This window comes from Rhagoletis zephyria, unplaced genomic scaffold (genome assembly GCF_001687245.7).
Source record: "Rhagoletis zephyria isolate East Lansing unplaced genomic scaffold, Rhagoletis_zephyria_1.1 Rzeph_scaffold_01832, whole genome shotgun sequence".
In the NCBI taxonomy this organism is placed as follows: Eukaryota; Metazoa; Arthropoda; class Insecta; order Diptera; family Tephritidae; genus Rhagoletis; species Rhagoletis zephyria.
Window position 1 is genome coordinate 72,815 of NW_016158916.1, and position 14,147 is coordinate 86,961.

The following is a 14,147-nucleotide window of genomic DNA, read 5'->3' on the forward strand; positions in this document are numbered from 1 at the left end:
TTTTTTCACTCATTCGTTTTTCCCCTTTCATTTTTTTGCTTACTCACTAAGGGCCTAAAAGAATTGTTTGGTGACTTTAAAATTGAAGCACATTCATGTGCTATTTAACATTTCATCAGATAATTTGTTCCGCTTTTTACATGAAACACCAGTTACAACTGAAAAGATTCTTTCTTACTCAGCGCTTGCATTGGTTAACGTAAGAAAATTTTCGAAATTGTCCTTATACTTTTTAACAATTATATACCATTTCACTCCACATCACATCTTCAGAACGATTAATTACGTAAGAATGTCGAATATTCTTGAATTTTGATCAATTATGCACAGTGTTGCCGTTTTGGTTACTTTTAACCAATTTTGGGTATTTTTTTCTTGCTTGTGAAGTTGTTAAGATCCTTCCCATTTTGGTTATTTTTAAACATTTACTGTAGTTTTTAATTTTTTATACATACAATAATTAAATCTTTGAAAAATAGTATAAACAAATACATTTATTTTGCTCAATATGGTTATTTAAACAAGGTTATTACTACTAAAATGGCAACTCAAGATTCGACTTATTCCAATAATAATCATGTGTTTAGATATGTATGCATTTGTTTTATAATATACAGAAAACATAATATACATGGTCGGCTAAAGACTACTTTAAATGAATACATACTCAGATAGTACATATATAAATACCACGTCATGTATGTACAATACAAAAGGGATTTGGTTATTATTTTTCCAATACCGTTTACTTTATTAATTTAAGTTAAGATTAATAATAATAATCTTACAGCAAGTAGGTTCAGTGAAAATACCATTCCACAGTTTTGGAAAAATCGAGTTTTCGAGCTTTTGTAAAATTTATTTACCAGCGTATAGGCGGTACTGCGTTTGGCGTATACGAGGTGGTTGTTCACGCTAATTAGGTATTTTATCGATTCTTACAAAGAAGTTGGAAACTGTGTACCTATGTACTTATTTAAAAACGTCATTTAGAGTCTGGTAATATTTGCAAAGATATTAACATACATATGCCCCTAATACGGGAAACCTGGTTTTCTAAAATATGTATTTATGTATATATATGAATGTATTTCATTTATTTTCAGCATTAAACTGAAAATAAAGGAAAATAAAAGATGATTTTCTTTGGTTTGTTAAATTTGTCTATACGTACTATTTATTTAAAAGAATTTGTGATGACCTGAACTGTTAATCTAATAAAAAAATTGGTTAGTTTTCCTTACATTTGGTAACTTTTTCGTCTAATCTTGGTTAGAAAGTTCTTCGAGCGGCGGCAACACTGATTATGCAACAATAACTGCGTCAAAAGAAAATCCCTTATTTATATGAAGTGTCCCTTTTTTCCCTTTTAATAATTTTTGATGCAAAATATCCCTCAAATAGGGAAATTACCCACAATCTGGCATCACTGGATTTGCTTGTTTTCCTGAAATGCAAACAATAAATCGCGAAAAATATGCAAAAATAATGTGCATAAAAGTAAATACATACAAACATATGTGCTAGTATGTAAAAAAGCAAACGAAACTGTGAAAATGCGTATATATGTGTATACGAATATTTGCATAGTTAATACTTTTCATGCAAGAAGTCTGCATATACAGGGGTGGAAAATAAATAGGGACACGACATTTTAACAAATTTTTTCTAATGTTCTTTGTTTATTTAATATGCATTATTTTTTTCATAAAATTATGGATCATTATCTAAGAAAAACCACATAAATTTATATTTAAAACTTTTTGCAAAAATTATAAAAATTGCATCTAAACTCTAACTTCTTAATTAGAATTTTAGAATATTTTTGAGTATGCAGTTTTATAGCCCATTAAATTTTATTAGAATAAAGTTCAAGTTTTCAGCTCCTAAAAAATCGCGTTGATTGATTTCTGATAATTTTTATTCTGAATTATTACGCACTTTTTTCCATCCAATAAAAAATGGTGGAACATACTTTGTATGGAAGAAAATACGTAAAAAAAAAATTGCCAAAAATCAACGCGATTTTTCAGGAGCTTAAACTTGCACTTTATTCTACTAAAATTTAATCGGCTATAAAACTGCATACTCCAAAAAATTTTAAGAAATCTAAAAAAAAGTTGAAAATTTAGATGCAATTTTGCAGATTTTTTATAATTATTGCACAAAGTTTGAAATATAATATAATAGAAACCCACACTTTTTTTAAAGTCTCTCATAAAAACCCCAACGATCAAGAATATTTTTTGAATGAAGAAAGGTAAAACCGACGAAGATTTAAGAGCAATTTTCTTTTAAATCCATGAAAGTTCTTAACAGCGGTCGGCCCTCGACAGGCAATGGCAAACCTCCGAGTGTATTCCTGCCATGAAAAACAGCTTCTCATAAAAATACACTCGCCATTCGGAGTCGGCGTAAAACTGTAGGTCCCTCCCCTTTGTGTGACATCAAGGGGACCGCCACAAATTGGAGGAAAAGCACATATGTGTAAGCGCCAAACTATTATTATTATTTTATATGAATTTTACTTCTTTACTACTGAAACATGTATATGTTTAAATTCGTTGGGAATTTTGTGGGATAAATTTTCAAGATGTGGGTAATTGAGGGATTTTTTCCCCATTTCCGTGGAATATTTAACAGAGAATGTCTGGCATCACTGGCCAAATCGTGTAAAAGAAAAAACATTTAAATGCTTCGCTTTCCATTTTAACTGAATTGGTTGGAGTAGCAGGCAATTATAGTACCAGACAGCCTGGTTCCCCAGTGTGAGCATAGCTAATATTTTATTTTTTATTATTTTTGTTGAAATTTCGTACTGTTTTTTTGCGTTGCCCCATTGAACGTTTTTAGCGCGCCGCAGGTGTGCTTTGATTGTTTATGATGGAATTTATTAACTAGGAGCAGATATTTGCTATAGCAACATTCGAAAGTTAAAGGAAGTTATTAGATATATTAACATACATATGTATGTTTATATTTCTGAAGCTTTATATATATTTCTGTATTTATGTATGTATGTACAATGTATATTGTACATATGTACATATGTAAGATTAATTTAACTTTTGCTTTCCTATTGACCTAACTAAAAGATATACCAGTTTTCACTTTCTTAAAATCACAAGCTTATTTTTTGCACATAGTGTTAGAGACTGATATACATAAGTATTAAGCTACCTCTACAAAACGCTTGAGGGGGTATGTACCTAAAGCTTTAATGGAGGTGAGATTGGTATTTATTCCTAAATCAGGGAAGCTCAGTCACTTCTCCCCAAAGGGCCATTTATTTTAAAGACATTTGTGGAGCTAATCAACTTATAGAGGGTGTTCAATATGTACCACGACAAACTTAAGGAGAAGGTATACTGGGGAGTGGGCTCCACGATAAGAACAAAATTTCCTCATCCTTTTTGAAATTTCAATATTTTTTTTAATTAAAAACAATCGGGCCTTTTCATCTGTTTTCTTTAACTGCAAGTAAGAATGAAGCTATACTTTGTTAATTTTTTCATTAAAATACACCCAGATAGTTGCTTAACCATATACAAATGCAACGCGTTTTAAAGATGTTAAGAACTCATTATAAAATTAGGACAATTTTGGCATTTCTACCTTTTTGAAAAATATCAATTTAAAAAAAAAAACGGCGACTCTTTTATAAGGGTAGTTTTTTCATCCGGGAGGTCACCCCACAACCTACCTTCTCCTTAAGTTTGTCGTGGTACTAATTGGACACCGTGTGTATCTATTTATGTAATGGCAGAGTACTTACATCCACACAATGAAACAATGAACATAGCACAAACCGCCTACCGTAAGAGTAAATCGGTCGATAGCGTTCTCCATGGAGTGGTCAGTACTATTGAAAAGTCACAGAAATCTAGGCAACATGAGGGCGCTGGAGAGACACGATATCCAGCAGTTTATAGTGGCATAGATCGACTCAATGCTCAAGGGCAGAGTAATCAAAGCATACGTAGACACGGGGTTCATTATTAACCGTTTCAAACCCAGAGAAACATTTTGCCCAAACAGGTTTTCCGCTTATAAGGAAATTGCGTGAAAAAGTTTAAAACTTCTTTTCTGTTGCCTAATTTTTAATGAGTTTTTTGATCATAAAATTATGGAAATTAAAATTTTTACTAAAACTAGACAAATTGGCGTAAAATTAGGAAAAATTAATTTAGAAAAAAAACGAGTTTATTAAAAAACATATTTTTAAATAAAAGGAAAGGGAATTAGTAAGGAAAGGAGTAATTTTTAAGAAAGAAGCTATTTATAGAAAAAATATAATACTTAGGAAAACACATTTTTTAGGAAAAAAGTAATTGTCAGAAAAAGAAATATTTTTGGAAAAACATATTTTTTATTATAAAAAATACTTGTGAGAAAAAATATTTTTTTACTACGAAAAATATTTGTGAGAAAAAATATTTTTTTATCATAAAAATATTTTTAACAAAGGTAGAATAAAACTACATACTGAAAAGTTTTTTATCGGCTTCAAGAGATAGTCGACAAATATTAAGCTAATGGCATCGGCAGTGTTTCTAAGTAAGATAAAACGAAATGAGCGAGCCCCAAGCCCTCCTACAATTTAACTTGTCTTCTTCAAACAAGAAACAAAAATCCCTGAATTTTATTTACCAAAGATGGATGGGACTATCCTGAACCTTTCATCCGAGGCAAAATACTTTGGTTTTATCCTTAACTGCAAATCGGCGTGAAGGCGTAATGGAAAAGGCATTTGAAAACACTGGGGCTGTCACCACACGTCATTCATGGTATGTACACTAGGGTGATCCAAAAATACATGTGAAAAAGTAAAGTCGGAATTTTTATGCTCCACCCCCTAGGATTGTTCTATACCTAAAAAAATATACCCGTGTTTCGCGCTCAAAGTTTTCCATGTATTTTGTACGGGAAAAAACAACTTTTCGTGGAACGGTATGGAATTCCTGAAAATCAATATTTTTCGATCGGAAAACTCTGGTTCTCTTCAGGAGACTTTCAACAAAATAGGGGTATACTTTTTTTCGATAAAGAACAATCCTAGGGGGTGAGAGCATTAAATTCCGACTTTACCTTTTTTTGGATTATAACTTATGGAGTTCTAGTCTAACCGAAAGAGTGCAATTGTCCGCATGCCTCGGTATACTTGTTTCAGCCGCTGTGAGCAGTTCAGCTCAGAGGTCTGAAAAAGAGAATGGACACTCAGCGATCTTAAGTGAACTTAAAAGCGGACGGCATAACGGGGTCAGGGCGATTTAGCTGGCGGCACTGATCACATTACATCATTTTGAGAATTTCGCTTCAGGATTCGTATATGATTTCCACTTTGGAAAAACATCGGATATTGACCTAATGACAAGAAACGATGGTAAATATTACCAACTTATACCTATAGTTCAAAGATGGAAAAACAAGTTGCCGCAGGTCCCTATTAAGACAAACTATCGCGAGGATCCTTGCCATAGAGAAGGTTGCTTGTCGGATTCAGAATATTAATTTCCGTCATGGAAGTTGAAAGAAATTAAAGCGGAAAAGATTCGTCCAGAGCATTTGTGATTGATAACACTGTGAGACAAATGGTAGGGGTCAGTGATCGGGAAGGGTTCAAACTACCTTTTACCGCTTTTATTCACAACGCGAAACGCGTCCATCGATTTTCACGATCTATGTCTCATTTTGCTTAAAGGTTATGTGACTTTGCGTGAAAGTAATACGACTTGCCTTTTTTCCGTTTTGGATTTTTTATGAATTTAAAAAATAAAAAAATTTAATATTTTAGGCAAAAAACATTTTTTTTCTTCATACATTTATTTTTACCGGCAAAACTGTTGATTATATAGAAAAACGTTATATGAACAGATTAAAGGAATTGTAATTTTTAATTTTTTTAAATTTGTTTGAGCAAAATCGGACTAGTGGTTCTCGAGTTATGTCAAAAAAAGACCACCAAAGGTGACAATTTCCCCTATATGATAGTTACTAACTTCAAATCGATATATCTCGATTCCTAGACGTGACCCAGCGAAACGCCGGGCAACGTACAACTTGTTTTTGACCGATATAACATTTCCCGTTGGTTTCATCCCATCCCGATTTTGACTGTCGCATAGTGTAATGAATAAAATTTTTATGAGTACATATGTCCATATGTACTCATGTTGTGTATGGATAGGTAGGTAGTTACGAGTATGTATGTACTTTTGTGCTTTTTATGAAAAACATTTATGTAAATAATATAAAAAAAAGCATTGCCATAACAAAACCAAAACTTAGCTCCAATTCTATTTATGCTGTAATCAATTAAGTGCTCGTAAAATCAATTAAATACTATACTGTTACATAAAAAACACGCACCTACATACATACATATGTATATATATATGTACATATAAGCAAATAGGTACATAAATACACATATTTGTATGTATAATGAATGACCTAAAAACCCAGTTTTTCTCAATGAATACTTGAGCAACAGAACAAAACATAAAACAGAATTCAATTTAATTGTAGTTCTCATTCAAAATCGAGATGGAAGCAAAATTGAACGAGATCTTATACATGCATTCGAGTTAAAAAATTTGTTCATGGACTGTGTTGACGCCGATGGTGTTAGCATTTCTATTTGTTGGTACTTTCGTGTTGGCAATCGTGGCTTTGGTGAAATTGCTAATGGCGTTTAACACGAGCCACAACTTTGATTTGATTACCTGCAAAAAAACTTCAAATTATAAAACGGCAGAATGAGAAGTAGCTTTATTTCTAAGCCCAGGAGGGTATATGTATGTAGGTATAAAAAAACGGATGTTTAAAGACCGGAATAATTTCCTACTTGGTAGAACGCTGATTTGTTGTACATATTCAACCAGAAAAGTGAACAAAAATAAAAATACATATCGCTACCTAAAAGTGAAAAGGTGCCACGTGCACTTTTTTCAAAATTTTGTGTTCGATGCAGAATGACAGATAATGCGAAACAACATTGATTTTCCGTCTCTCCTGAACAATTTCAAAAAATGGACTTGGCACCTTTTCACCTTTAACCCTAGAATACTAACGTTCGCCTGTGAGGCGGAACGAATTCGGTTTTCACGCGATATGTCAGGAACGCTTTTAATGATCAAAGTAAGAGTTCGCGCCAACTCAGGTTAGCGCTGTACGAGGCTGTTAGCAAACACACATTGTACAGTGGCCGTGCGCGGTTGAGTTCCACGTCCTCTTGACGCCTGACAGGCGAACGTTAGTAGTAAAGGTAATTTTGTTTGCTGTACTTATTTCAGTTTTTAACATGTTTGTTGGCTATTTTCTGTTTTGAACTTCTTTTTTTTAACATTTCGAGAGGGGTTCTTATGAAGAACAAGTTCTAAAATGGTTGGAAGAAATATCGTTGAATGGACCGATAGTGAGAACAATTTGGAAGAAGATTTCAGTGAACGCGCCTTATGAATAAAAACTAAGCAGTTGCTTTTTCTTAAGATTTCAAACCTTTTGCTTGATTTATTCAAATAACTTGACATAAGGTGATCTGAAATTTTAAGAAAAAATCATTGCTTAGTTTTTATTCATAAGGCCCAATATGATACAAAAAAGTCGATTTCATTTGTAAGTACAGGTCACAATAAAAAAGAAAAACAACTAATTCCTTTTAAGTGTGAAAGTAAATACAAATACCTCACAGGCGAACGTTAGTATTAAAGGAATACAAAATAAGGTTAGTATTCTAGGGTTTAGGGCTGTTTCCAGATATCACGAAAAATGCATATAAAATGATACCAATAAATAGAAAAGAAATTTTCTTCTATCAAAATTTCTTATATCAGTTAGCAGCTCTCAAGGAAAAATGCTCGTATCAAGGCACATTAAACAGGTAGTATCAGTAGAGCAAAAACAACATTTGCGTGTATTTTGTTGTTGCTTCTGGTATCGAAAGTGTCAACAACTGTTCTGAATTTTTTCTTCTAAATCAAAGGGTGCCATGTGAAATACAAAAATAATAATAAATTTAAATTGGAAAAAATAAAAATTGTTGCAACTTTCTTTCCCAGTAAATTTGTTTGCTTCTCGAAGCATTGATCCATCCTTTACAAAGGCCAGTAATCAGCGGTTGTGCTGCCGAGTTGGGCGAACGTTCCAAAAGCTGCTATTCAATCGCTTGTTTTGTATGGAAAAAGGTTTCACATGCAAATGGATTTTAACAATTCAGAATTTTTGTGAGAAAAAATTAAAAATATTTGACATTTTCGAGACCAAATAATTTGAAAATAAATCAAATCAGCTGCTCTACTGATACTACCTGTTCAATGTACCTTGGCTTGTATATTTATTTCTTCAAGACAGTTTATGTACATGAAAAGCAAAGTGTTTTTTTAAGCAACAGAAATAATGAAAAATATTTATGGATTTTCTTGAAAGTTGGATTCTAAGCTTTAGGCATATACATATGTATCAGCTAGTACCATCCGAAAATATTACAGTACAGATATATTGTTTTCAGAGCGAGGGAGGAATACTATAAAATTATTTCAAAAGTGACATAAAAAGGTCATGAGCGTTTCAATGACAGAAAAAATTTCTACAATAAGCGGTTTAGAATTGTGGTTGCATTTTGTATTTAATTTTATTACTAAACGTAAGTGAGAAGAGCAGGAGCATTAACACCGGCATTATTATACGCTCAACTATACATGTACATATGTACATATGTTCTTGTTCAATTCATAATAGAGCTGAACGAATGTCTGCGCCACAAAAACGCAACCTTACCTAGCCAACGATAAGACGTGTGAATCGAATTCTTAAATTAGTGAAGAACTCAGTTAATAGGAAAACAAAGCTATTAAAAGCTCTTCAAGATATCTACGCAAGCGTGTGACAAAAATTAGACAAATTAATTCTACACTTACTCCAAAACCTTCGAAATCTTGCCTAACTGTACTATGATGATTTGAAAACTAAATTCGTGCAATTAGCAAAAAAAAGAATAAAGGCAAAAGACGATTTCGTACTTGACCATTATAAAGAATATTCATTTTTGTTGTTGTTTAATTTTTTTAATAACACATGGGACGCATCAATATAAATTAAATCCTCCACTGGAGTGATTTGACAGTTGGTCGAATTTTTTCGTTTATAAATAAACACGTACACAATACGTACCCAAAAACGATACCAGACTAGTGCTGCCATAATCCTGAACCTATCGACCAGGACACTTATCATCCAAATCAAAAACGAAGATACAATTGCTTTGGTTCTGATATTAGTTGCGTTCCAGATGCTTCACGATATTCACGAAATTCACGATTTGCAGGAACAGCTGTTTTCTCCATTAATAAACCTTATGGGAGGTGGTCACCTGGAACGACTTCCTGTAAAAACCTGCAAATCGTGAAGCATCTGGAACGCACCTATTATAAGCAATGCAGTTTTGTGGCACAATCCGAACGATAATTGATGATGATGAAACGCTCAAGTTCTGAATTTTTATAGAAGAGCAAATTTCTCCTGACGTTGACGTAACTTGGAAAAGCGGCGCCTTTAACGTGGTCTTGAATGTTTGCCTTACCACTCTTATCAAATTTCCGCATATCTTACAACGCGTTTCAGGATCCTTTTTGCAATTTTGTATATTCATAACCTGAAGATAATTTAGGAAGAATGTCTTAAGTGAAGACATATCATATAAAAAATAAATGTGTCAATAAATAAAATAAAATTAATTAAAATAAAAAATTTAATTAATTCGCTACACTTTCAAACGCCCAGTGCAAAGAAACGCTTAAAAGGAAAGAAAAAACACCCAACCAACCAAACAAATAATACCTAAGCATGTAATTTTTTTGAAGTCCAAACCTCTTCTGCGGTAACACAGAAATGGAAGTTCTACTTAGTAAGGGTTACAATTCCTAAGCGCGGCCGAATGCCGCCTACGCAGAAAAGAGTTATGTGTAAAAATGCTATGGATGGTGCAAGGCGTTTTGTACCCTTTCTTTCACAACACAGAAAGGAGTATTCTACTTAGTAACCCAGTAGACAATTTCAGGAGTTAAAAGCTCTTCCAAAAGGCCTTCCTGAGAGTCAAGCGGACGTTCACTCTACATTCCTTTTTTTGTATGGAGTGGCACAAATTTAAAGGCTTCTTCTTTCGCTACCCATAGAAGGCCCTCCTTTTTTTGAAGGGCTTTTATATGGCGTACTTCAGAAGGCCTTTTGGAGGAGTTCTTTTAAAGTTGCCTCTTGAAATAATAAAAATCATACATCTTTGAAGTATTTGTTTAAGGTTTATATGAAATGTGTCTTATTGCAACTGAAAATGTTTATTGTAATTTATTTGTTTTGCTAAATAATATAAATTTATGCATTCGCATAAATTGTAAGTGGATAAGCTCTTCTAGAAGGCATGCAAGGAAGCACTTTTTTCAGTACTTTTTGAGTAGGCCTCTTATAATGGCTTCACTTAAGAAGACCTACCTAAACTATCTTCTGGGAAGGGTAATAATCGCTAAGAGCGGCCAAAAGCCGCCTACGCAGAAAGGAGTTATAAGCAAACGTACTGTAAATGGCATAAGGGGTTTCGTTCCCCTTTCTTTCCCAAGACAGAAAGGAGAATTCTACTTAGTAAGGGTTATAATCCCTAAGTGCGGTCGAAAGCCGTCCACGCAGAAAGATGTTCTTCGCAAAAATACTATGGATAATTGCTCGTTTGCCTCTTCTTCATTCGGTCATTTCACAGTTCAACGTAATTAACTATTACGCTGCAAATTCGTACCGGTTTGTGATTTTGTTACATATTGTTGGTGAAATGTTGTTTTTATTATCGCTAATATAAACTTTAATAATTGAATTATAAATTTTAGTACAACTCGAAGTGTTTCATGCGTTTTGATACAAGGCAGGGCCATAGTTTGCTTAGTTGGAAATATTGCCACACTCCTAATTTTGCAAAAAGAAAAGGTTTCTACTGACGCACGGCCCTATTTCACACTTTATTGATTTAAATAACAAAAGCAACACTGTGCGCAGACATGTCTAAATAACATACCTGGCGGCTACGCAACAGCTGTTCATTGTTTACTGCAGAAATATTCGTTATGTTTACGTGAATACATTTTTGTTTCAGTTTTTGCGTGCATTGATTTATTTTCCATTTGCCGATTTATTCAAATAAAGAATGAGAGAAAATCACCAACGGTTCCTCGATTCGCTAAAGTATCAATTTCTTTGTTGTTATCCGCTGCACTGTATCGACTGGGAGGTATTTAGTAAACGATTTTCAGCCTCATCAATTTTATAATCGTGATCACTCATTTACATTATAGGCCATTCCAGATAACCTTACATGGGAACAGCAGCAACAACTCGTAGAAAATACAGTCCTATATGCACTCAACCAAAAGTATCCGGTTAAAATCAGTTATCAGCTTAATTTCCTGAAACGTCTGTTGCAGCATCTGGAACGCAGATATGACGAAGTGCATGACAGTGTATATGAATGTTACTGTGCCGTTCAGCAGCGAATAGCACAAGATACAACTGAAAAGTACGCTTACAAGCATTATTTTCAGCCTGCACTTAAAGTTGAACTAACATTGCGTGAATCCAAAAGTTTCGTGGCGGAAGGCACAACAGGATTATGCAGTTGGCAAGCTTCAATTGCATTAGCAGACTACTTAGTAGAGAATACGCATATAGTGAAAGAAAAGTGCGTTTTAGAGCTAGGTGCCGGCACTGGTTTGTGTGGTATGATTTTAGTGCGGTGTTGTGGCGTACGTCATATATTACTAACAGATGGCAGTCGCGAATGTGTGGATCTAATGAAAGAAAATGTGTGTCGAAATTTCACGGAAGCTAATGAAACCAGCGATGGTCTCTTTGTGGTAAATCAAAGCACATTAAGTTTGAATAAGCTGGAATGGGGTGCAATCGAAGATATGAAATGGCCGGATTCCTTTGCAGCTGATGTAATTTTAGCAGCGGACGTAGTATATGATGACACCGTTTTCGAGTCATTGACGCATGCCATCGATTACGTTTTTAAAATTAGAAAAGATAAGTGTGAAATGTTACTTGCCGCAACGGTAAGGAACGAACACACACTTCAGACGTTTCTGAATTCACTTTGTGAGTATCTACTTAATGTTTTTATATAACTTACACTTTTTACATATAAGGCCATGAAAGCCAGAGCAGCCTTTCTACAAAAAAAGAGGAACATGAGAAAGGAAGATCTATTAAAATATAAATGCGGTATTTTACTAAAAGTTCATTGCACCTACCTGATGCTATATATTATGCTAAAAGAAAACTAAAAAGGCGTGCCTGGAGCTGTTGCCTTTCGATTCTAGTAATGCATTTTAAAGTGCACCTCACCTTTTTTTAATTGTCAGCATACACTGGCGCTCAAGGCCTCATATATTGTAGGTATTCACGCTCTACTGGTTATCGGACTAAGTGGTAGTATATTGTAGACAGATTCCAAAAAAAACACTGAAAATAGTGACCAAAAACCAGAAAAGCTATTGTGAATACTAAAATTGTATCCAAATTTATTGTATCCAAAGTTTATTATTTTCAGCTCAGCTGCATTTCCGATACGTCGAGCGAGATGTTATACCTTTGGATAAATGCAATTTTTACTGGGATCGCACAACCCCTGTGAAAATTTTTAATATAACACGCTAACAAAGGTTAAATAAATAATAAATTCTTGGAAAATAAAATTTATTACCTTCCATATAAAGAATAAACTCAATTTATTTCTATATGGAAGAAATCCGCAACACCTTTGGCGAAAAAAATTCTAAAAAATCAACGGTAACTTTTAGCCACTTGAAACTTGCACATTATTAGACTAAAATTGATTGGGCTGTAAAACTGTGTATTCAGAAAAATTCTAACACTTCCGAGAAAAAAGGTTGAAATTTAGGTGAAAATTTGTTGCACTTTTTTGTAGTTTTCTACAAATTGCTATACTTGGGTTTATATGGGGGTTGTTAGAGAAAGAACTGTATTTTAATTGAAAATTCTTAAAAATTAATAAAAAAAAACATAAGTGGCACATAATATCACTTTGAAATGGCGTGCTATAGTTATCACCGATACTGTAGTTACTACAAAAATTTGTTATTGGGTATTATTACTGGAAATCTTCTAAATAGAAACAGAGTTTTTCGATCGAAAACGATTGATTTTCAATAATTCTATACCATTTCTACGAAAAGTTGATTTTTCCCCATATAAAATACATGGAAAACTTTGAGCGCTTTGAACGACCTCTAAATAGTATTTGGTTTCAAAATAAAGGAATAGGGGTATATTTTTTCGGTATAAAATAATCCTAGGGGGTGAGAGCATAAAAATTCCGACTTTACTATTTCACATGCATTTTTGGACCACGCTAATGTACATACATACATATCCCACGTTTGCTTAAAGACCCGCATAAACAAAAATAAAAAATAAATAATTAACATTTTTTCATTAAGTCCGCAAGCGCCTGCTACCTAAAAAAATTCGTAGAATATTGTGCTTTCGTTTTTGCTTTTCGCGATCTTGAAAATACGTAACGTTCCAGATTGTTACACTAGTTCCTTCAATCAACCAGGTTTTTCAAAAAAAAAAAAAAATACCAACTCAAATTCAAAATTAACTCTTCAGTGGAAGGCTCACTCTCATTATAACACTACCGTTAAGCCAGCAGTTACTTATATATCCTTAGTATGGTGGACTATATCACCTGCCCTCCTAATGGACTCAGCGCATTCGTTGGAATACCTCCCTTTCCGACTTTAAAAGCGGAAACATTAAGATAATAACGAAGTTTGCTAAGGACCCCATAATGCATATGCGCGACGCAACTCCTAGTGGATCAAAACTGGAAAATGGAAAATGTGGGGCTGGTATAGTGGGTCCGAATTTCAAGGAAGTGATACTAATGAGCAACTACTCTACCATTTATAAAACAGAAATAAGCACTGATGTCCTTGTAACCATAAATACAGTACAACTGGACTGAATACCGGGGCATGAGTAACATGATGACAACGAACAGGCGAAGCAACCACATGGTTCGGAATACATTTTTGGGCTAGCCAAAGCACACACAAGCTAGGTTATAAACAGTTTAGTAGATA

At 33.7% G+C, this 14,147-nt stretch overlaps 2 protein-coding genes across 3 annotated transcripts in view; one reads left to right on the top strand and one right to left on the bottom strand.

Annotated features, from left to right (window-relative positions):
- LOC108365304 (uncharacterized) overlaps positions 1-14,147 on the bottom strand; it is a 90,071-nt gene that overhangs the window by 70,699 nt on the left and 5,225 nt on the right. The gene's annotated exons all lie outside the window — the stretch shown is intronic.
- On the top strand, positions 11,075-12,729 carry LOC108365307 (protein-lysine N-methyltransferase EEF2KMT-like). The gene is made up of 4 exons (XM_017619305.1): positions 11,075-11,113; positions 11,185-11,269; positions 11,334-12,135; positions 12,590-12,729. Exons 1-4 carry the CDS (start codon positions 11,106-11,108, stop codon positions 12,694-12,696), a joined length of 1,002 nt encoding a protein of 333 aa, XP_017474794.1. The 5' UTR covers positions 11,075-11,105; the 3' UTR covers positions 12,697-12,729.

Excerpts from the sequence above, each read along its gene's own strand:
- LOC108365307 (XM_017619305.1), top strand. Across the intron at positions 11,270-11,333 it reads TGCACTGTATCGACTGGGAG|GCCATTCCAGATAACCTTAC; the intron begins GTATTTAGTAAA and ends TTTACATTATAG. Across the intron at positions 12,136-12,589 it reads GACGTTTCTGAATTCACTTT|CTCAGCTGCATTTCCGATAC; the intron begins GTGAGTATCTAC and ends TATTATTTTCAG.